Source organism: Phragmites australis, chromosome 1 (assembly GCF_958298935.1).
Source record: "Phragmites australis chromosome 1, lpPhrAust1.1, whole genome shotgun sequence".
In the NCBI taxonomy this organism is placed as follows: Eukaryota; Viridiplantae; Streptophyta; class Magnoliopsida; order Poales; family Poaceae; genus Phragmites; species Phragmites australis.
The window spans coordinates 54003226-54027093 of NC_084921.1; the positions used below are offsets into that span (position 1 = coordinate 54003226).

At 43.9% G+C, this 23868-nt stretch overlaps 1 protein-coding gene across 1 annotated transcript; it reads right to left on the reverse strand.

Annotated features, from left to right (window-relative positions):
• Positions 1-4159: 4159 nt before the first annotated feature.
• Positions 4160-21453, reverse strand: LOC133928009 (coiled-coil domain-containing protein SCD2-like). Its single transcript, XM_062374311.1, has 17 exons — positions 20948-21453; positions 20421-20605; positions 8785-8860; positions 8594-8635; positions 8440-8502; positions 8135-8184; positions 8026-8053; positions 7581-7655; positions 7372-7482; positions 7233-7293; positions 6520-6636; positions 6312-6433; positions 5841-5910; positions 5198-5239; positions 5022-5062; positions 4819-4945; positions 4160-4413 (listed from the first exon to the last, which is right to left on the reverse strand). Exons 1-17 carry the CDS (start codon positions 21323-21325, stop codon positions 4307-4309), a joined length of 1695 nt encoding a protein of 564 aa, XP_062230295.1. The 5' UTR covers positions 21326-21453; the 3' UTR covers positions 4160-4306.
• Positions 21454-23868: the final 2415 nt, after the last annotated feature.

The following is a 23868-nucleotide window of genomic DNA, read 5'->3' on the forward strand; positions in this document are numbered from 1 at the left end:
GTTTCCTCTGGCTCATATGAGCTGATGAGCCACTGTCTCGATCCGTTGTTTAATGGAATTATGTATTCCCTCAAAAACCGACACAAATGTATTCCTCACGTTTTTTAGCTCTAAACCGTGTGTATATAGGCGGGATTTTCATTGAATATATTCTCCAGTATTATGGAATATCTTGAAAGGTCATTAAGATTGCTTCCGAAATGAAAAAGGTTATGTAATTTCTTGGGACACTAAAATTTTACAAACTACAACATTATTAGCTAGTTCTGATAAAAAAAAAAAACTTTCTGAACTTGTCTCTGTGATGTGCAGTGCTACAACAAAAACTGTTCCAGCATCCTATGTGATAAGGACTCAACAGTGATGTGAAAGTTGGAATGCACCGGGAGGAAGTTTCAGTTTTAAAAGAAAAGAAAAGGAAAAGAAATCTCAGAAGGAAGCGTTGCGACCGGCGAGAAAGGCTGCCGAGTACACGCCTACCGCATTGTCCGCGCGCGTCCTCGCGCGTCGGTTTCTGCTGCTTTTTCTTGGCAGTCTAGCCGAAAAGAAGGCTGCCTTCGGTTGCTCGTCGCCGGCGCTGGTTTCTTGCGGCCAAGCCATTGCTTCCTTTGGTTCATTTGGAACTCCAAAATCAGTTAGGAATTGAAGGACTTATCTAGACACGTAGATCTAGGTGATGGATCATCCTATATATCTTAGGTGAGATGCCCAAGAGGTCTGAATATCATAACGGCTTACCTTTATCATATCTTACTTGTACCATTAACTCAAGAATTACCTTGTTATTCATAACAAATGGCATGAGTGTTGCCTAAACGATCAAGATATATAGAGTGTAGAAGTTATGGAAAGAAAGTGGCATGAGTGTGCCTAAACAATGAAGATATAAGATAGAAGTTGTATAACATGCGGTGTGTGTAACCACTGAGCATGACGAACTCGTCGATCGGTCTAAGTTTTTTTTTTTTTTGTTTTCCAGCTAGTAGAGCGAGCTTGTCGATTTCAAGTTTTTATCGTTTTTAAGCTAGTTGAACGAACTTGCTGGTTTAAGTTTGTCGTTTTGCTACAGTTACCTTATCTCTAGTATCATATTGTAAATGTTTCAAAGAAAAACAACCAAGTGCGTGCGACAAAAAATCTAAAGAAGAGGGTAGACAACCTGAATTTATCGCAATCCGCCAATCTATATATATAGGCAATATGAACGAAAGGGAATGGTAGATAAATCAAAATTATTTTTTTATCGGATAAACCAAAAATAGTTGTCCAGGTGTTTACTTTGCTGAAGAAAAATAGGGAAGATTGACAGGGATAAAAAGAGAGAAAATATTAAAACTTCATGCACCCCTTAAGTTTTGAAATGAGATTTGGGAAAAAAAAAACATATGCCTAATATTTTGAAACGGAAGGAGCATATGATTATGTGGGCATCCCCTTCTTGTTAAGTTATCTGCAGTTATTTATCGCGGTAGAACAAGCAGTAAACTTCTATCCCAAAAAAACGAGTAGAATTGAGGAATGGAGAGGGAACCAAAGAGCGAGATCATTCTGTTCACGGTTTGAGGATGAGGGGAGGGGTGCATGATTGAAATGAATTCCTGCTCAACCCCTCGAGCGTGTGCGCAACGCGACATCTTCTCCAATTACAAGCTCTCTCATGCAACCTGTGATACTGCCGAGAAAATCATCGGACGAAATGCAAGGGAATGTAAACCGGAGGGAACGCTGGGAAAAGCCTGCCCTGCCTACCACGGCTCACATGAGTTCCTGCGTGCAAAGCGAGCGAGAGAAGAATTCAGTTGTTCTTTCCATTCGACGGAACAAGTAGTACATGTCAAGCAGCTGACAAAGAAACAACGATGTGTACTCTTCGACCTATGGACGCGTGAAAAAAAAATTCAAGTCAAGCAGCCGGCACGTTGAGACGGCTCGTTGTAATACAATACACAGGAGAATAATTACGGATCTGATAAACAAAAGGAGAGTTTAATTACGTGCTAATTGGAATCCTTTCAAGAGTGGTACGTCCAATTTTGTCAGTGTAGGCAGTGCAGCTATTGCGGAACACAGGTCTTTGTCAGGAAGTTTACTAATCCCTAGAACGATGTTGTACTGCAATGTATACTGACAGGTCAGTTCCAACTTTCTAGAGTTGCTTTGCTGGCCCATGGTCCAGAGTTGATTTGAGAGGCCACTTGTTGATGCTGCATACAAGTAGTAGAACGGTCCATTTATACCTTTTATCATTATTATTGGAAGTAGTAAATCAATATCAACACAGGGTGCAAGTGTGCTGAGGCCATTGAGCCAAACAAAACCCTGACTTGTGTACAAGTATATCTAGAGAGCACATTTCCATAAACTAAACCCAAGAGTTAGGCACATGATGCAAAATATCGGTGTGATTTCCAGGCATGCATAAATACTCAGAAACCATAGCCTAGTTTCCGGTTCGTATTTCCTACACACCCATCTTGCTGCCTAAATACACAACCCCAGAAAAGCTACCACTACCACTGCTGCACTGCTAGCAAAGGCCAACCGTATGAGATGGCGACGGTACGACGACACATTTTTTGCGCCCTTAACGTGCTGCCGAGGGAATGAGCAGGGCAACACGGCCATGGATGGATGCATGGAAGTGGCGAATAAGGTCATGTCTTGTTTACTGCTTTTAGTTCTGTTTCTGTCACCGTCAAAAGTCAGAATAAATAGAGTTCTGTATAAATAGCTTCTAGAGAAGTCAAAAAACTGCTTCTAAAGAAAATAAACTAAAGTTGAGAAGCTCGTTAAGATACGTTTTTCTAACAAACTATGTACTGAAAAATCAAAAATTTATTGTAAAATCCAACATCATATTTTCAAAAACAGCTTTTCAGACAAAATAAAAACACGGCTTTTAAAAAAACTCTAAAACAAAAACCCATACAAACAGACTCCAGGAAGAGAAGGAGCAGGGCAAAAGAGAGCGGCACCCCAGGCAGGCTTCCCGTGACAGCACTAAACCGTCTTGACCCCTCCCCTAAAAAGAGTGATTAATTCCAGCTAGCTTGCTTGTGCGTACTGTAATCAAGATACATGGACACCTCACCAATCGCCGCCGGCCAGCGGTGCAACGCGGCGGCCGCCGGGTTCCCTTCTCGCCATGCAACTGGCCAGCGATCCATCGCTGAATTCCGGAGAAATTTCGTATCACCAAGAGAGGGACCTGAGCCGGCAGTCTTGTTATCGTGTGGTCACTGTTCGAGAGGTTCTGCGGCCGTCAGATCAAGATCCGGTGTTCGGGGTTTGGCTGGAGCAATAAATTGGTGATTTCTCACGCCGCAGGTCACTTTCTGGGTGTTACTGAATATCTGATCTCATCTGGGTGAGTGAAATATGGCATTGCAGTTCTACAGGGTAGCACAAGTAGAACAGATGAACAATGGTTCGGCGTAAAAAAAAGAGGGAAGAGAATGGCAAAACTGGAGGCAAGCCGTGCAGGATTTTTGCATGTGGTGCCCGTGGAGGACAAGTTTGAGTTGGGCTCTGTTCTGTATGTGTTGGGTAAGGGGTGCATGTGACGAGCGAAAGGGAAAGACAGACAGCGCCAGCGACATCAGCGTACCTGCAGGCTTGTGGTACTCCGAGTCCAAGCTGATGATGAGAAATCAGAGATTGGCAGCTTAAGATCCGCTTATGACCTGACCATGCAACAATCAGGGCAAAAGTCAGAAAACAATGTGATCAAACAAGACTGCAGATTTATGGCAAATGCTTACGACGAAGATACAACGAGCAACCTGTAAGGGAAGGCTGTAACTCAAGACAGGCATTGAATGGGAGTGTTAACAAACGTTACATCTCCTGCTTGATGGGGACCAACCATATAGATGATGCAGAACTTAAGGATAATAGATAGTTTTGAAGTCTAAAGCCACCAAGACGAAATTCAAAATACCAGGAGAATCATACAAAGTTCGTTGTTCATTTGTTGCAGGAAGCAGCTTCCGGGGTGCAGAGATATTGGGCTCGATACCAGAGAATAAATAATCACAAAATTCACAATTACTGGAACTGAGGTCACCGTCGTTGTCTTGCCAAGGCAAAGCTATTACACATTTCACAAAGCTATTTTAACAGATAAAGGCTTGCACATGCACTACACAAACTCGTTGGAATTTGGACAAATTCGTTGCTGAACACCAGAAGATTGAAGCACTTCTGAGATTTGATGATCCAAGGACCCGAAACCTGCTGGGAACCGAAGTTCCCATTTCTCCAAAATTGGGATGATACACGAAGCATAGACAACCATGACGAATGCCTAGTGGTTCTCGATTGCCAAAGAAGCTTGATCTATCTCTGCTCTCGAACCCTCCCACAATTGCTGCTCTATGCCCAATTTCCTGAGCTCTGTTAGGCCTCTCTCCACTGCATTAACAAAATCAACAGCACCCAGTAAGAAGAAATGGAAAAAGATGGCACCTTGACCAGAAAAATGGAGCTGATGCACGAAGCCAGGTACAAAATTAGAAAAAAAATCAACAGATAGACAACATATATAAGAAGGCATACTACAAAAAAATTTGTACAGCAACATTTAACTAGTTTATGCATATCGACATCTATAACAATCTTTTGGTTCTCTACAAAAGTGGCTTGGCTTCCAAGGGCAATAAGACCATCTGATCATTCATAAGGGTATAATTGTTCAAAAGAAACTGCAGAAATGTAAGTCCACCCAATGAACATCATGCTAATAAGTAAATATTTAACAGGGATACCTGCCAATGGTTAGTTATTTCAGGAACTGGTAACATGGAGCAAGCATCATACCATCTATAGTGTCATGCGAATTTGGAGCTTGAACGTTGCGACCAATCCAGAACTGAAGCCGGTCATCAGCAATATCTTCCTCGATACCATGAGTTTTGGCTCTTCTCCAGAAGTACATAAGCCAAGCCTGAATTTGGTGTGAATCACATAAGTCATGGGTAATAAATGGAAGAATTGCAGAGTTCACATTGCTGAAGGCTTACCTGCTTAAAGCTAACATCCTCCGCCTCTTCTGGGCTAAGGTCTGCAACATGAAGAAATAGTTTCAGCTTTGAATTTAAGCTGTACAAAACCGACCGAAATGCTTACGTATACAAGTAGTGAAATATAGTTAAAGGGGAAACTTCACAAAAACCCTATCAAGGGGATGAAGTAGTACCAAATGCCTCCAAGTATTTAGGTTCACCAGGTGATTTAAAATCTGCATAGGTAGAAAAGAATTTATAACTTGCTTATTGTAAGCGTGCAAGCAAGGACATAGAAATGCATTTACATGTAAAACCGCCCATGTGAAATCGGTGCATGCATTTGTAGATGGCACCACAGTACCATACGATCAGTATTTGTTTCATGCAATAGCCACTATCAAGTCTTACAGTGTTGGTGAGACAGCTTTTGGATGAAAACCAATGCAAGTACATGGAGGGATTTGAATGTTTCAAACACATACTAAACATTATAGTGCCCAACCATGAACATAGCAGATATGCAAACCCAAAACTTGCCATGATACGTGATAGGTGATAATTGACATCGCGAATTTCACTAATGCCACAAAAAATGTTTTGCCAATGAACCTTCAAAATAGTTATATCCTAGTTAAGCATCAAAGACAATGACCATGCAAACAACTTACGATAACATTGTAGCTAAAAAAGGTTGACAAAGAAACACATTGCAAACAAAAGGGCATTAATTTGAAGCCTAAACATGAAATTGTAGTACCGTCAATGATTTTGCTTACAGTAACAAAGCAATTGTAAAATCCAACAGACATGGTAAACATACAACAAAGAGCAAACCTGATGTGAACTGCCGAACTATGTTAGGTCTGCGATGTTGGCCAAGTGCAACTACAACAGCATCTTCCACCTACATGACAATAACAATAATTTAGGTTTAAAATGTCAGAGAAGCCAGCTAGTGATTAAATATGGGAGAGAAACTGTGCAATAGTAGAAGGGAAAACCGCCCTTATAGCCTTTGTAATTCACTCTGTACAAAAGAAACTGATCACTTTGAGCTCTTTACTACAGTGGGGGTCCAAGTTCTTACAAGTTTAGGCAGAAGCAAAACTGAGCTATCATGTTAAATTATGTTGCCTCTACAGCATCCGAGTGAACAACTGAGCATAATCAAAAAAGGAATCACATAAGGAATCTTCCCTCGTGTCTTTTCTTATGCAGGAGCTTGCCTCTACATTTGAGCAAGTAAAAGTGCTACTGCAATGTTGCCTTTGAGAAATCTAGAAAAATATGAAGTGAAGTAAACACCTTCAATGATGAAAGCTCTCTAAGTCCCATTTCAACTGAAAGCATGCTCTCTATATTGCCTTCTCCCATTATGTCACTCATTTCTCGCACAAGTTTATTTCTCCTCTGAGCATCATACTCGCCTGCTTGAATAAATTCTAGCATGATTAATTGTAGTCCATGGAAAAACTAGATCTATAACATATACAATGTGAAGATGCAAACTTGCCTTGTTTACGAGGTTCGTCCTTAGCCTTTTGTCCAGCAGAGAGAACAACCTCGAGAGGAAGAGGAGCTAATGATGACCAATGTTCATGCTTTGATACCGCAATCTCGGGATACACTCCTTCAAGTTTATTAATTGGTCATCAGATAATCCAGAATACAGGATTAAGGGGAAAGCAAAACATTAGCACCACTGATGCATGTGGAGTAGACCTGTGCATTTTCCAGACCAGGCCCAGTTCCTTTTCGGTTGCCAAACCTAGACATAGGCCAAGCCATATACATACTAGGACTGGCCTGGTTGGCTAAAGTTTAGTGTGCAAAGTATTAGCATCGAGAGACAAACTATAAACAGCCCATAAATGTTGTCATACCAAACTAAATAGCTCTTAATCTCTTACTCTGTCCTAAAATATGAACAGTTGCCTTTTGCTTATGTATGCCATAATCACATCATCTGTGGATAGTGACTAGAGAGCCATCAGACATGACATCCTATTGAAATATATCCAAACAAAGTATATCACAGCAATAGGCTACCGAACTGCCTCTCCAGAGAGAATAATGAATAATATATGTGCAAATGGAACTTTTTGCATCAAGAATAACACATAAGGTCCTCCTATTCTTCTATTTAAATGCCTAGTGACTAGTTAGGTTAATTAGAAAATTGTTCAAGATTTGTCCATTTTGAAAAAGACTTATCAGGCAACTTACCATATTGAACTGCTAAGCCCCAATAACGTGCAAGCCAGCACCTTTTTAGGACAACCTCCTCCTAGGATAAAGTTGCAAATATATTAAAATCAATGTCAATAAAAAAAAATGAACAGAATCAAGCAGTAATCAGGCTAACCATTTCTTCTTGGGTCAAGACCATTCTCTGAGTCATGGACCGGAGAGCCTTTGTTTCGGATTCTGCTTCCTTTAGCTGGTCAATTGCTGATGCAACCTCTTCTTTGGCAGACTATTCAAAACATGAGAAAAGAACAGAACATAGGAATCAAATAAAGAACCATATACACCAAAAATTTCCACATTCAGATTCGTAGAAAGTATATTTACCTCAAGTTCTTGCCTTATTGTTGTTACTTCCCCATTGTTACCATCATTTGATTCCCTCACAGCTTTTAGTGCAGCCTGAGGACAAAAGGAATAACAGAAAGAATTGCAAAATCACCATCAAAGTGTTGTTTAATGGACAAGAATTTTTCTCTTTGGCCATTCATAAATATATCAGCTTCTAAAATCTATAGGCACATAGTTTCATATATCATTCAGGAAAACTTCGAAATAGGTATATAGCATGAACATAATGTATTTGAGGGCAGCACAAAGTAGAAAATTGGGATTGAAATTCTGCACATGAGCTATCTTCTTGTTTGAACAATAAACAACATTTAAAATCCAACAGTTAAACCATTAGACATCTAAATCTTGGCAAAACAAACAGTACGACAAAATTGGAATGCCAACAACCTATAGGCAGAACACAAAAAGAAAAACTAACCTCCCTCTGTTTAAGTGCCGCTTCCTTCCTGCCAGAAATCATATGCATGTTATGCTATGACCAGTTGTGGATTTGTAAGTAAACATGTGTATTCAAGCATGGAACAGACCTGCTCAAGAGGCGAGCTTCTAATGACACTCCTTCTCCAAGAGCAGCTACCTGCATATCAACAAACTATGATCTTAGCAAACAGAAGATGCATGTAGCTCACTAAGCAAGGAACACTAATCTCACGAACATAAAAGACCAATTTTTTTGTTTTACAGGGAGCATAAAAAGGCCAACTTATTCCAATATTTCAAAGTTTTTTTAGCTGTAGATACAGACTAACTAGTTACAACATATATTACAAATGAGCAAACATATCCCAACTCGGAGCGTAAAATAACTTTTTTCAGTAGATCCTTATCTCACCTGTTTCTCAAGTTCCTTGGCTCTAGCTTCCGCTTCCTCGCATCTTTCTTCAGCAAGTCGTAACTGTCCATCAAGATTCAGAAATAATTACTGAAGCCCCGCACAAAATCTATGACTATAGTTCACTGTATAGTAAACATATTTGCTGTTTCACCTTTTCCAGAACACTCTCATTCTCCTCTTGTAGCATATCAAGCTGTAGGATAGTATTGCATTAGTCTTTAAATAGTTTATATGCACTTTCAAATATTCAATGTTATAGTAAGAAACTAAGAATTCCTAATAGTTAAACAAGAAAACATGAGCTACAATGTAAGTGACTAATCTTTAGATAACAAGGAACACCTCATCATGAAGTGTGGATGCCTCCCTTTTTAGTCCTGATTCTCTAGAGTTAAGATGGCCATGCCCCGGATCAAACCTAAAGAACAAAAAGGGGGTCAGAAACTAAATTTTTTCCTATTTCTTGAAAAAGGAAAGAGATGAAAAGAAAATCCAAGCTAGTGATGATAATGTGACAGCTGATTAATCCAAATTTCCTATGAACAAAAGCAATGCAGCACACATTATAAGTTTATAACATACAGAAAAGGTAGTGATATCGTGGTGGGTCTTAAAAAACATTTTTCTTTTTATGTTTAGTTTTAGATGTACTCTCTCAGATGAGACAACAAGATTTCAGTCACACTGTAACCATTGTAGTATTTAACAAGGACATAAAAGTGGACTCCAAGGTATTGATTTTACTAGATAGAAAATCAGGGGCTTTCTGTTTTAAGTGTCCAAACCAAAGTCCCAATGTTTTCAAGTCAGTAAGTCGAACCGAGATGTCATGGCACCGTTCAGGCGACTAGGTCGGCTAGATGGCCAATTAGGCCCGACTAGTTGGTATCTAGTCGGTTGACTAGGTTACTAAGTTGTCCTGGCACTCCTCAGGGACAGGTGTCGAGGATTCGTTTCTAACAATGTGTACGGAAAATAACGGGATTACCTTCGTGGATCAGAGATCGAACATGGAATGAAACATACACGATGTATACAGGTTCATGCCTCTGTTTAGAGTAATACCTACGTTCTGTGTGGATGATTATGCATATGTATTCACCCGAGTACATGCAATGTGACTAACCAATTATAAGGAGTAAATCGGATCTAATCTAAAGCTAAAGTCGTCGAGTTCCTCCTGTGTCAATATCTTGATGCTTGCCTCGAGTAGCTGGAAAAAAGAGCCTCTCCTAGGGGATGATGTATTGTCTCTTATCCATCTGTAGTCGATAAAGTCCTTCTTGTCGCTCAAGTAGATAAATATGTTATGTATACTAGTCTTCTCGAGTTGGATAAGTAATCGAAGCCTTCTTAATATACACCTTCTAGGTTCCGGGATATCAGGTACCGCAGATTTCGGTTCTGTAATATCCGAGGTTGTTAAGTATACACACGGTATACGCTATCCGTATATGATATACTCCTTATACGTATATACCCTATAATTAGATATTCGATAGTAGCCCTCTAACTCTACTCAGCAGAGAGGATTTCTGTAAGCGCCCACTCAAGTACCGCCAAGTCCAAGCTTGATCGAGTAAGGTAGATCGAATTCACAGTCGAAAGAATCGAACAAGAAGATGCTCTATATCGAGTAACAAGTGGAAACACTTTTGGGTCGAGCGTCCTGCTGTAATCGGCACTCGAGACTCGATAAGGTCCAATAATATCGACTTCTCGACATCTGTCTCTAAATAGTGTTAAAGAACTTTTCGAAGTTTTAAACAACGGGTATATGAGCATTTAATGCTCACAGAATACAGATGGGTGTCCAGAGATTCGCACGTCACCATCATCCTGTCTTTCATGCCGATCGAAGCGCCACAATTTTCGTCCGAAGCGGAAACGATTTCCGAATCTCACCTTGAAGCCAGACCTATTTAATTATCTGATGGGAGAGCTCCATTGTCTTATCCCCATTGCTCCCTCAACAGTTTCACCCTTTGAACTCATCCATCATTGTTTGAATTCTACTCAAAAACTTCACCTTTCTCCTTGGATCTCATGGTAGAAACCCCCGATTAGGCGACTTTGCCCTTAGGGGTGCTTGACATTATCTCCAACAAGCTACGACATTGGAGGTCCATCGCATGGGAAGCGAAGCAATTTTTGATCTTCGTCTCCAGGGTTTAGTCACCGACAACTGGGAGATGTTCGGGGCCTCGAACGGGCTCTTGATTGTCATCGAGCGAGGGCGTCTGATCAAAGGTAGGATAATTAACCCGATGACCAGATGGTTCGGTGATCTCCCATCGCTTTCCTATGATGCGTTCTGGGTGAATCAGGAGGGATTTGCAGTGCACAAGGATGTTGTGCTTTCATCTTCAGATGACAAAGGGAGTGCACATTTATCTTGTCAACGAATCATTACGGTGGTTCAGATCTCTAATGGCAGATTTTGGTGGCGTATTTTGAATTTTCTGGATAGAGTGGCTTTAGAGGATCCATCAGGTGTTATGGCGACATTGGAACAATCGATGCCCGAGTTTGAGATCTGGCAACCTGGTTTGAATGGTTCTCGACCGCTCCCGATCGAATCTCGAGCATTTTTCCTGAAGGTTGGCGAACAAATTAATAATCCAGCCAAGCATAGTGCATTGATGTCGGTCTCCCTCCACACGTTCAACAATGATATTTGGGAGCCACTAGAATGAGAGACTGTTCCTTGGGCGAAAGAAAGATTAATTCTACTAAGCATGACCTCCGAAGTTGTACCATCAGTACCCGGAGTTACCAACCCTGGTCAAATTCTCAGCTTCTGCCGAATGAACTCAGCTTACGACCGGGACGATTATGACGTGCTCGAAGTTTCTTATCATGCCGATGTTTCCAGGACCATAAAAACTCTTGAGGAGAATTTCAAATAGCGTTCTTGTAAATGGATATCACCGAAACTTTCTCCTTAGTCGATCACTAAGCTTTTTGGTATGCCTTTGTCTCATGACTGCCATGAAACGTTGCTGATATTTTGACTATCTAACATGCTATTATCACTATTTCCTTATCGATGAAATAAAGTTAGCATGAGTAGATGCAATTTGGTCTGTGGGCGTGTGGACCACCTTTAAGACTTATTAATCAAATATCCATTGATATCTAAAAACTCAACTAAACAAGTCATTAGTTGTGCAGCCCTCGAGTGAACACTCAAGAAGACTGTAATAATAATGAAAAGACTAATATAAAACTAGAAACAGAAAACATGATGGTCTTTTGCAAACTTTCATTGACTTGCGTGTTTAACCAGCGTTCGGACATAAACTCGACAGATGGCACACATGGGATCGTCTAGAACTTCAGAACCTTTTTTAGCTGTTAGGCGTGAGATGTCTGACAATCTCTTGTGCCGTTATGCTTTATTAGGTGTAGTTGTCCGTCATCAACCCAACATATGCCTCTACTGGCTCTTATCCAAAACAGTCGATGCAAAATCAGATAAACTTTTGCAAAAAACATATATAAAATTTACGAAAAATATGATATTATTATGTAGCCCCCGACTCTATGGTAAATGAGAAGATTATTCGATCTAAGAGTAGAAAAAGAACATACGAGTAACATTGAAGATATATGTTGTTATAGCTCTCGGCTATCTACTCGATGACGAAATCGAGTGAAAAGGAAAGCCGTAATATCAAAGTATGCGATATAGCCCCCAACTTGATGTGATAATCAAAGCATAGAATAAAGTCGTAGCATCAAAATATACTTGACGTGACCCCTGTCTCTTTGCTCAATGACTGAATTCGAGTAAAAGATGGAGCATAAGTATTCACACAATGTGACTTCCGGCTCTTTGAATGGTGCGATAACCAGAGACAAAGAGTGAAGCAAAAGCATCGAATCGAAATTATATGATGTAGCCCCCGACTCTCTACTCAATGCATGAATCAAGTGAAGAGTAGGGCATAAGCATAAAAAAAAGCGCGATGTAGCTCCCGGCTTTCTGATCGATATGATAATCAAGACGGAAAAAAGGGCGTAAGCATCGACACATTACTCTCAACCCCACGCTCGAGAGCGCTAGCCCCAAGCTCACGGCTATGACTTATTCCACAATCATCGAGTGACGTCGAACCGACGGGTAGGTGAGCATTGAAAACCCACTCCCTCTCGTGCTTGTTTTCACTGCAACCCTTGATTTGATGCGTCATCACGACTATGCACTCCTCTTTATAGAGATTAGACATATCATGATGCCGCAGCGACGCCTCGACTTCCTCCAGACGTGCCACGCGATCGAGGCGACCTCGCCATCACGTCCAGCGATATCGGATCTTGACGACTCCGTGTGTACAGTGCGACCCGTTCTCGTTGCTATAAATAGAGAGGACTCAAGGCCGTTTGTTTTTCACCCCATCTTCCTCCTTTGCTCCCTACACGCCCAATAGAACTAGTAGAGCTTAAAGCCATGGCCTCCACTCCACCATGGTCTCCCAAGCTTGGTCCAGAAGTCAAGAGATATGATTTCTCACCCCCAGGCCCCTCGATATGGTTCCTCCAGGAGTCATCATTGTTTCTTCTGACGAGGAAGAATTAATCGAGAAGCCTAAGAGGAGAAAGAGCAGAATGTCCATTAGAGGTCACCGACCCTTTACCTACCACCTCCGGCGTCTCCTTAACGCCGATGCCACGGAACAATCGACACAAGAACCGACGACGCGAGTCGTGTAGGAAGGAGATGAAGATGGTAGTGATCTTGATGAGATCATCGACCGGGTCGTCAACGATGTCTTCGGTGACGAAGCCCCCGAACCTCCGGTGGTAGAGAGAACTCAACCGCTTTCTCCGTCGACAACCGCCAGATCGTCTTCACGTCGTACGAAGGACTACTTAGCATCGTTTGCATCGATCAGCAGCTCCAGCAAGATCTTCGCCTCGGCCACTCTCACTGGCCCTTACGCTAGCCGGTGCCCAGTCCACAGCGCAATTAGCTGCCATTCGAGGGATGAGTATAGAAGATCCCTCGACTCGTTCAAGGGGAAGTAGAACTTGCACTGTTTGCAAGAGCTAGGTGGATCCTTCCATCACTTTGCACTAGCTACGCAAGTTAGAAGAAAAAGAAAAAGTGTGTAGTCGAATCAAATGTAATTGATCTACCTGTATTTTACCTTTTCTATGAATGAAACTGTCAAAGTTAGTCGATGTTCCACGAGTGCTCGAGTATCTCGCTGTTTGGAGTAGATAATTGTACCGATCCTGATCGAGTAACTTAAACTACTATGTAGGGTCCTTCCCACTTAGGTGATAATTTATGGCGTCATGCCTGTTTTTGCACCTTTCGCAAGACAAGATCCCCAACAGCGAGTTTTTGACTGTGGTATCTGCGCAACGCTTGCTGATACTTAGCTGCTCAAATAGATGCTCGATCGCGATACTCCTCGAGTAAATTGATGCCATCCGCTCGTAACTGCTCGTGCCCCTCCTCCGAGTAACTTTCCACTCAAAGCGGTCCTAACTACAACTCAGTCAGGAGCACTGCCTTTGCTCCATAAACTAAGAAGAATGGAGTTTCACCGGTAGCCCTGTTAGTCGAAGTACGAACGAACCATAGTATCGAGGGAAGTTCTTTTACTTAGTATTTTGAGTAGCCTTTAGCCTGTCAAAGACCCGAGTTTTGATATCCTGCAAGACTATACTATTGGCTCGCTCAACTTAACCGTTACTTTGTGGGTGAACTACTGAGGCGAAATAGGTTTTAAAGTCAAATTCTTCACAGAACGAAGTGAAGGTCCCACTTCTGAACTGTCTACCATTATCCGTAATTATCCGATGCGCAATAACGAATCGAGTAATTATACTCCTCATGAACTTCTTAACTGCTTCTGCGGTTATCTTTCCCACAAGTTCGGCCTCGATCCACTTAGTGAACGTGTCAATAGCCACGAATAAGAATTTATAACCACCTTGGACCCTCAGGAATGGTCACAGGATATCTAAGCACCAGACGAAAAAGGGCCCAGAATGAGGAATTGTTTGCAGAGCATGGGCTGGTCGAGTGGTCTTCCTTTCGAAAAATTGGCAGCTCTCGCACTTTTTGACCAACTCGAAAGGCAGTCAGCCAATAAAATCCTTGACAAAAAGCTTTTCCAACCAAGGCGCGGTAAGAAGCATGATTACCACATATGCCTCCATGGATATCGAGCAATATTTTATTGCCCTCTTCCTGTGTAATACACTTCATCAACTAAGAGATGTAATGCATCATGTTAATTTTTGAACCTCCTTCAGTGTCCAGGGTGACCGCTTCTGGTCAAGAGCTTCAATTTTGCGTAGTTTGGCCTCAATGCCTTGACTCGACACCAGAAAGCCAAGAAGCTTGCCAGATGAAACGTCGAACCCCAAATTGAGAATCATATGATACTTCCTGAGATTGTCAAACATCTCCTTGAGATCGTCAATCAATGATCCTCAGTTCTCAACTTGACCACAATATCATCGATATAAACTTCCACATTGCGTCCAATTTGGAGTTGTAAACCGTTTTGAATACACCGTTGATAAGTAGCACCAGCGTTCTTTAAACCGAATAGCATCTTTACATAGCAAATTACACTGAAATGAGTAGTAAAAACAGTTTTCTCCTCATCCTCTATTCCCATGTTAATTTGGTGATACCCCAAATAGGCATATAGAAAACACAGCAATGCACAACCCGTTGTAAAGTCGACGATCTGGTCGACGCGTGGAAGAGGAAAAGGATCTTTCAAACAGGCTTTATTGAGGTCAGTGAAGTCGACGCACATTCTCCATCTACCATTAGCTTTCTTGATGAGGACGGGATTTAGGAGCCATGTGGGGTGACGAATTTCTCGAATAAAGCCCCCTTAAGGAGTTTGTCGACCTCCTCCTGAATGGTTTGCTTACTATACTCTGCAAATCTTCGTTGCTTCTGCACCACAGGTTTAGAGTCGGGCTTAACAGCTAGTCGATGCTCGATCACTTCTCTAGAGACTTCGGGCATATCGGACGGTTGTCACGCGAACACGTCTTAATTTGCCTAGAGAAAAGTGATGAGCTTGAATTCCTATTTGGGGTCAATGTCAGCCCCAACCTTAACCGTCTTGGACGGTTCAGACGGGTCAAGGGGTATCACCTTGACGCTGTTATTAGTCTTTTTGTTGCCAGAGTCGTCGTTGGTCTCACCCTTAGCGCCATTGTTAGACTTGGAGGTGTCGGCAAGACTTACAAGCTTGGAGTCCTTGAACTCATCGGTGGCTTGATGTTTCTAACACTTGGAAACCACGCCTTTAGAAGTGGTTGCCGCTCGACTGAGGTGTTCGACCATATCTAGACTCTGCTTGTCACATTTGACCACTGTGCATTGATCTTCCCTGACAGTTATGACCCCTTTGGGACACCGAGACCTTGAGCGTCTGATATGCACAGTGCACCATTGTCATAAACTTGCCCAGCATTGGGCAATCCAGGATCATGTTGTACGCTGTCTCAAAGTCCGCGATATCGAAGGTAAGCTTCTCTATACGGAAGTTGTCGGACGTGCCAAACGTGACTGGCAACTCGATCTAGCCTATGGGCATGGTCGATGAGTTGGAGGTTATGCTATGGAAAGGCTCGACTCCCGCTTTAAGCTCTGACCTCTGAACTCCCATCTTGTCTAGTGTCTTAGCGAAGATAAGGTTAAGCGAATTACCCTCGTTAACCAAAGTTCGGGAGACTTGGATGTTGAGTATAGTCGATTGGACCATAACCGAACTCAACCAGGGTGTGGAACCGCGGCTGGGTGGTCAACTTGATTGAAGGTGATCAGAACCTTCGACCACTTGAGGTATTAAGTAGGCCCAGTCAGAGCCAAATTGACCTCTCGTTCGACTGTCTTGTGCTGCCTTTTAGATTCATATGCGGCAGATCCTACGAAGATATGTGCTAGACTTTGGCTTGGTCTGTTGTTATGCTCAGCAAAAGCGGCCTTAAACTTTCCCTCGACCTTTTTTTTTATGACATGACATTCGTCGAAGTCGTGTTGGCTAATCCGATGAACGGGACACCACTTCCCACTACCTCTAAGTCAGGCCTTTGTTGTCCATAGTGTTGCATGACTTGCTCCTGTCAACCGCAATTATGGTCGTATCTGGACCCTTGCGCTTGTCACCGAGTTTGTTATTCTCCCCGTTCTTCGAGGACTCGAACTTGTCTTTGCCAGATTGAGGATTTTTGGTGCGTATCTGGGCTTCCGCCCGCTTTGTACACTTGTCGGCCTACTCAAAGAGCTCTTTGACTATGTGCATCTTCTGAGTAGCAATCTTCCCGAGCTAATCCGTGTCTCGGACACTTCGCTTGAAGGCGATGATGACTGACTGACTCATCAGAGATGTCTGGGATTGTGTTACGCCTGTCGCTGAACCGGCGGATGAAATCTCGGAGTGACTCATCCTCACCCTGGTTCAGCTGATGGAGATCGTTCTCCGTTTCTGAGCACTCGAATGTGCATTGGAAGTTGGCTATGAACTGAGCCTTCAACTCGACCCACGATCGAATCGAGTTAGGAGGAAGGTTAAACAACCAGGACCTGGCAGGTCTATCGAGCGCGGTCAGTAGATAATTGGCTATTACCTTGTTGTCGCCGCCCGCAGCTCGAATAATCGTGATATAAATCTGTAACCACTCGTTAGGATTGATCTTCCCATCATACTTCTAGATTAGGCCTGCCTTGAACTTCTCGAGCCACCGTATCGACCGAAGCTCGTGTACGAAAGCTTCGTAGCCTCCATCGAATTCTTCAGGAGGAGATGGGGGAGGACTATCGCCCATGTTCCTTCGAGCAAGGGAGTCACGTCAACCATCTTGTCTTAGAGATATGCGATCGTAACGACGGCGTTCATCCTCACAGCGGTTGTCTATCACTGTACATAGATCATATTGATTATGAGGAATGTGATTCCTCAGGTATTCCTGGTTCCTACGCCTATGGATAAGGCCATTACAGTTTGGCCCGCAAAGTGGTACTCGGGCTCGATCACCTGAGCTTCCTGCCTAGGATCCATCGACTCGGGGATACTCGCGTCTGTGGCTCCTTAAGGCAGCGCCTTGTCAACTAGGGTGCCTAGAGTTGCTAGGATAGTTTGCTCGAGCGGCTTGGATTTGGGTTGCATCGAGTAAGGTCCTGACCTGATTAACCATAAGGATTAAAGGATTCGCCGGATCCAACTCCAGAAGGGATCTCAGAATCAGATGGGCTCCCTGGACATTAGCATCCGGAGTGCTGAAAACATCGCTGCCCAAACTTGGCTGGTGTCGAGACGATGCTGCTTCACGGTTGCTATTATGGGGGAGCTCGTCCCTTGATGCTAGCGGTGGAGGTGTGCCCACCGAAAGTCGTCGTTGAAGACCAGATGGTATCTGACCTCCTGCAGTCCATCGATGGAGAGTTGTGTCAAGGACACGTAAGGCTCCAGCTGCAGATGTTTCCGGTGGTATATCGCTAGCAACGCTGGTATATCCGATTGGAGTAATACCCTATGTCTTGTGTGGATGATTATGTATATATTCACCTGAGTACAGACAATATAGCTAACCTATTACAAGGAGTATATCGGATCTAATCTAACCTAGAGCTAAAGTCGCCCGAGTTTCTCTTGTGTCAAGGTCATGATGCTTGCCTCGAGTAACCGGAAAAAAGAGCCTCCCCTAAGGGATTTGGGTCCCCGCCTTATACAGGGGTGATGTACCGCCTCATATCCACCCGTAGTCGATACAGAGTCCTTCTTGTCACCCAAGTAGATAAATCTGTTATGGATACTTAGTCTTCTCGAGTTGGGTAAGCAATTTAGGCATTCCTAATATACATCTTCTAAGTTCCGTGAGTATCAGGTACTACAAATTTCGGTTCCGTAATATCCAGAGTTGTTAAGTATGCACACGGTATACTCTATCTATATATAATATACTCATTATGCGTATATATCCGATAGTTAAATATTCGACAACAGGGAGTAGTACTGTAAATATAGTATGCATCTGCACATATATAGGCATCTACACATGTAAGGCTGGCAACGAGTCAAGGTGGGGCGGGTCCCACGGGTTTTAGACCCGACGCGGGGGTAGCTCGCAGGTCGGGGACCCGATAAGTGTTCAGTCGGGCGCGGAGGTGTTTTTTTGCCAGTGGCTATCCATGGGCGCCTGTTAACGGCTGAGCACGAGACACGATGGCCTAGCGCGACCCGCGGATGCGGCAGCCTGGTAGGCGACAAACTACCCATGTGGGCTTGGCCTGATCCGTCGGCCGATTATAAAGCGTGGGGGAGGGCTAGGGTTAGTTTTCCCTGCCTCCCCACCCCCACCCGCACGACTGGAGCAGAGGCAACGTTGCCACCTAGACGTCTTGGAGCCGCCATCGTTGCGTCATAGATCCACCGTAGGTCCGCCGTCCCATCGCCACCACTACCACCACCAACATTGATCCGCTGGGAGGCTGCGTCAGGCGTGCCGCCACATCAGGCAAGCCACCGCAAACATTGGCCGGCCGCTATCGCTGCCATGCTTCACGTGGGAGACCACCACCTCCACCTCGGTCTCGGTGTGCCCACCCGCCTCCCGCCCGTGCCCGCCTCTGCTCTCGCCGCATCACCGCACACCCCAGGCCACCGTGGCGCTCGGCACCCAGCTCCCACCCGCGGGGTCCCCATCGGGTTTCGAGTCCCCGCAGGGTTCAGGGCTGGGGTTGAATTTTCACCCGTTAGCAGTTTCAGGCTCAGGTCGGGTGCGTTCTTATTGCACCTGGCCCCGACACGACCCGTTACCAGGCCTATACACATGAGCACACATCCAAGAGCACAAATTGCAAATTAGCACTAGCAACAAATAGCAAGAAGATGAAGTACACTAACCGCTAGAGGACAAGGAGTGGCTCATCTTCGTAATCCCTTGGAGCTTAGCAGTGTAGCAATTGGGAGAGAGGCGGCGGCAGCGGGGGCGGGATGGAGAGAGCGGAACCAAGCGCAACAGCGGGTTGGAGAGAGAGGACTCCTGCCATCCATCACGGCGACGACATCAGGCTGCAAAGAGAAGAGCAAGCGTGACGGCTACAGGCAGGGATGGGCAGGAGACTTGGAAACGGAGAGAGAAAACTCTTGCACGGCGGCAGCGACGGGCTGCAGAGAAGAGGAAGCGCGGCAGCAGCGGGCTGAAGAGAGAGGAGGAAGCGTGGCGGCGGCGGCGGCGGGCTAAAGAGAGGAGGAAGCGTGGAAACGGGCTGGAGAGAGGAGGAAGCGCGGTGGAGTCATGGACTAGAAACTGGAGAGAGGACAAAGGAGGTATATATATGGGCTCATGAAACCCTACTGGGTAGCCAAAACCAGCCCAACTTCCCAATTCCAACAAGTCGTCCACGACTTGTATGGACGACTAATCACGATTAATCGACAACTAGTCGGACAACCAGCCATCTAGACGCTCAAGTCGCATCACAGTGCCCAGTCGGTGGCAACTGATCGATTTGTCAATTAATCGTCGACTAATCACGACTAATCGGACGGCTTGAAAACACTTATACCAAACACAAAACATGTTATGCTTTCAACTTTATGATACTGATGTAGTGATGTCATTCTTTAAAAATCTTAGCTCGGAAATTTTGTTGTATGTCTTTGCTCTCTCTCTTTTTTCCAGGTTAATTCATCGGCACCTAATTCTTGACCAACATTAGTGGGGATGATGCTTACATTGATGCAACAATACATAAATGCTAAGTCAAATTAAGCCCATAGCAAGAGTTGATTAATGCAGTGAGCTAATATCATCACTTCTTTCGATGAGTGGTACAACAAGTAAAATTCAGTGAGTATTGTTCCATTTGCTGGGACGCTAATACCACTAGTCATGCAATCATTTTGTGGGCACTGAGACTAAACTATTTTTAGTGCACAAAACATATACCAAGTTTTGGAGATCTCGGGAAATGTAATCAAGTGTACCTTTTCTGCCGAGTGCGATCCACTGGAGGCTCCACAGTCACAGGCGGAACAGGGGACGGGGTTCGCAATGTTGTGTTGGTTTTGATCGGTGGCACCACTGTGGTGGTCGGTCGCGACGCAACGGCTGGCCTCCCTGCTGATGTTGAGCGGACACTAGGAGGTGGTTCTACTATGTTCCGACCTAACTAATGAAAACACGAGGAGATCAAATTAGCAGAAGGCCGCAGACCAGCAATTAGCAAATTGAGCAAACCGAGACACTAACCCAAAATTTAAATACGCTGATCACTTCTCTAAATCCCCAAATTCAAAATGAGTTAACAAGCATAACTAAAAGTGATCCAGCACTAGAAAATCGGAACAATCTTCATTTGCAAATTAATCTACTCATGGCCGGTTTCGTAACAATTTGACCTCACTCTGACCAATTTGGACTAATTCGTGCATAGCAGCAACCCGGAACAGCCGATTCCGAAGTAGAGAAGCAGCCTCGAGCGAGAGGAGAGAGAGATCCGTAAGCAAAATACCGCAGGGGAGGGAGATCTTGCGGTGCGGCCGAGAATGGAGACGCCGTTGCTTCCGTGCGCCGGCCGGCCGCTTCCGAACCTCACGGGGGCCGGTGGCGGGTGGTCGGCAGCGTAGTCGTCCTCGTCATCGTCGTCGCCGGCGGCCGCGGCGGCGCTCTGCGAGGCCATGACCTGGGCGAGCCTTGCCGCCGCGGCGCGCGCGGCAACGTTTTGCGTGCGACGCACGTTGGAGATTCCGGCGCCCGCGGCGGAGGCGGCGGAGGAGGTGGAGGAGGAGCGGTGGTGGGAGGGGGAGACGCCGCCGGGGGAGGAGGAGCCCGTGCTGCTGCCGCTACGCTGCCGCCCGTAGACGGGGCTCCCCGCCCGGAAACGGTCCATGGAGCAACTCGCCGAAGGGATCTGGGCCGTCGGGCGGCGCGGTACGGACGGCCGCGGCGCGGAGATGGCGAGGCGAGGCAAGGGAGTAGGAAGGAAGTGGGCGAGCACGCTCGCGACGCCGGTGGAGTTTTCAGTTTTTGTCTTCTTGCAGTTTGCCCCCTCAACTTCTGTTAATTTTTTAACAGTTCCGATTCTTTTCCTTTTCTGTTTGTTCCGTACCTTATTTTTACTCTTATGTGTGGTTTATTATTCAAGTTGACTATTGAAAAATTATGGTAATTTAGCTATTTTCGTAAACCAACTTTGACATGGGAACTCTATCTACACATGAGGAGTTTTGAGTAGCGGCATTGTAATAAAGTATGTTATTTGTGAAGTAGTAATCACCTAAGTTGCATTTTCACATCACAACAACTATAACATCATCAATGATATTTTATATCATTTTCAAGTATCTGCCCTCAACTCTAATATCCCGCTTCCTCTATATTTTTTTACTATCATAAGTGCTAATATTAAAGACATAGCAACATGTGTTTCAAAAGCCAGCTATTTGATATTAAACATTGTTACCTTATACGACGAAAGTAAATGTGCAGTCTCCGTAGGGCCACACATGAATTACACATGTATTTGATCTAAGGCATAACTTGTTTGAGGAAAATCCGTTCCGGGAGGGATGCATAGCAAGGATAGCACATGTGTTCCTAAAAAGAAAAAAAAATATAAAAGTATAGGACGCCCCAAACAATAACAACAAACAGAAGGTGGTGAGCGAAAACAGTATGAAATCGGAAAAGAGAAGGGGGCTGTGGTGCAAAACAGAATAACCGATGCAAATTTGTGCAAAGCAAAATTGTTTGTTTTAATTGTGGATAGCAAAAGGCAGTTTGTAGATTTTATATTATAAAAAATTGAATTGTGAAACCTGAATCATAAACGTTGATACAAAACGAATGATTAGATTGTTGTCATCTAGAAACTAAATTGTACAATTTAATTTTTACAATAAAATATATTTGTTTGAGCATGGAGAATATGATCCCACTTAAAATCCCTTGCACGTCCCCGGAGCATAAGAGAGCGATGTTCTCGGGTGCGTTGCTGGCGCATCACATCCCATGCGCGGATCTGTCACATCGACAACCTCTCTTCCTCCTCTTCCACCGTTGATCGATATGATCCGACGGACATAGTACTATCTGCAGAGATGGCAAGGTAGGCGGCCGGCGCAGAGGATCCGCAGGTGATGGTTGGGGAATATGGCTAGGAAGCTGAAATTAATTGACCCTTCGTGGCAGGTTTAGATCTGCTGAAACAATGGTTGGTACTTTGAAGATGAGGTTAGTGCAAGTACTAATTTTTTTAGGTTAGTGCAAGTAAAAGTTTCTTTTTATTCAGCTTCGTTTGGTTCCTGGAAATAAATTAGTTTCAGAGAATTGGAGAAACATTTCCATTTCTTATTATAGAAAAATTCATGGGTTCCCAGAGAAACTAGCCGCATGCCTGTGACCCTGTGTAGTTAGAGTGGCTTCTCATAAATCTGATGACATCGCACTTACTTTATATGGTTACATGGTTTTATCAACGATATGCTTACTAATCAGAGCATATTCTCATGAGCTTGATGCCGCCCTTTTTAGCTCTCGCCATTAAAAATTCATCCAAGATGTTTTTAAGTAATCAATGAATTATAGCTACGTGGCTTGGATTAGGCATCCACTCTAATTAATCCATAGGTACAGATACAGTACAAGCTAGTTGATAATATAGAGCTTCATACACCAAACAACCTACCCAAAAGCTTAATATAAAGGCTAAACAGATGGGGCAAACTTCAAACCTGAAAATAGGAATTGACTATAATTTATTTAATTGTGTTCGTTAAAACTCGAATTCAAGACATCTAACTTTTATACATAAAAGATGTATACATTAACTAACTCATTAAAAATCTAAATTGATAGAGAAATATTAGCATTTTATGTATACTTTAACTGATGATGATAGGTTACTATGAACCAGGTAGTGTAGGTTACACGTCTTGCATCACCGTCATCATCATCGCCGGTACGTTGACGTTACGCATGGTTGCAGGGGCGACTGGCCGACACAATCACACAAGCAAGGAAAGAATGACGATGCTTGTGCGAAACTGTGCCGACACATCAATGGACAACCGCTGGTCTAAGGTATGTGGAGATAGAAGCCCATGCTCGATCGGCGCATGCAGACCCTCGAGGACTTTTCTGCACGTGAGAGAGAGAGAGAAAAAGAAGCTTGCTCTAGCTTGAGCAGTGCTGCTGATCGGTGCATGCATGCATGATCCTGAGCAGAGATCAGACCATAGCTATCGACGTACTATCACTAAGCCTCAACAGTCAACAAGCCTAGCTTGATGGAGATTGCTTTAAGCCCTTATTAGTATGGCAAATGTTGCTTAGCTAGGAAGCTGCGGCGGATCAGAAAATTTTGTAAGGGCGTGCCTGAATTTGGTTGATTCACCCGAGCACAGCCATATTTTAACAGAGCAGGCGAGCTAG

Excerpts from the sequence above, each read along its gene's own strand:
- LOC133928009 (XM_062374311.1), bottom strand. The coding sequence starts at position 21,325 with ATGGACCGTTTCCGGGCGGGGAGCCCCGTCTACGGGCGGCAGCGTAGC. Across the intron at positions 8,636-8,784 it reads CATCCACACTTCATGATGAG|CTTGATATGCTACAAGAGGA; the intron begins GTGTTCCTTGTT and ends ACTATCCTACAG. Across the intron at positions 4,946-5,021 it reads AGGATGTTAGCTTTAAGCAG|GCTTGGCTTATGTACTTCTG; the intron begins GTAAGCCTTCAG and ends CACCAAATTCAG.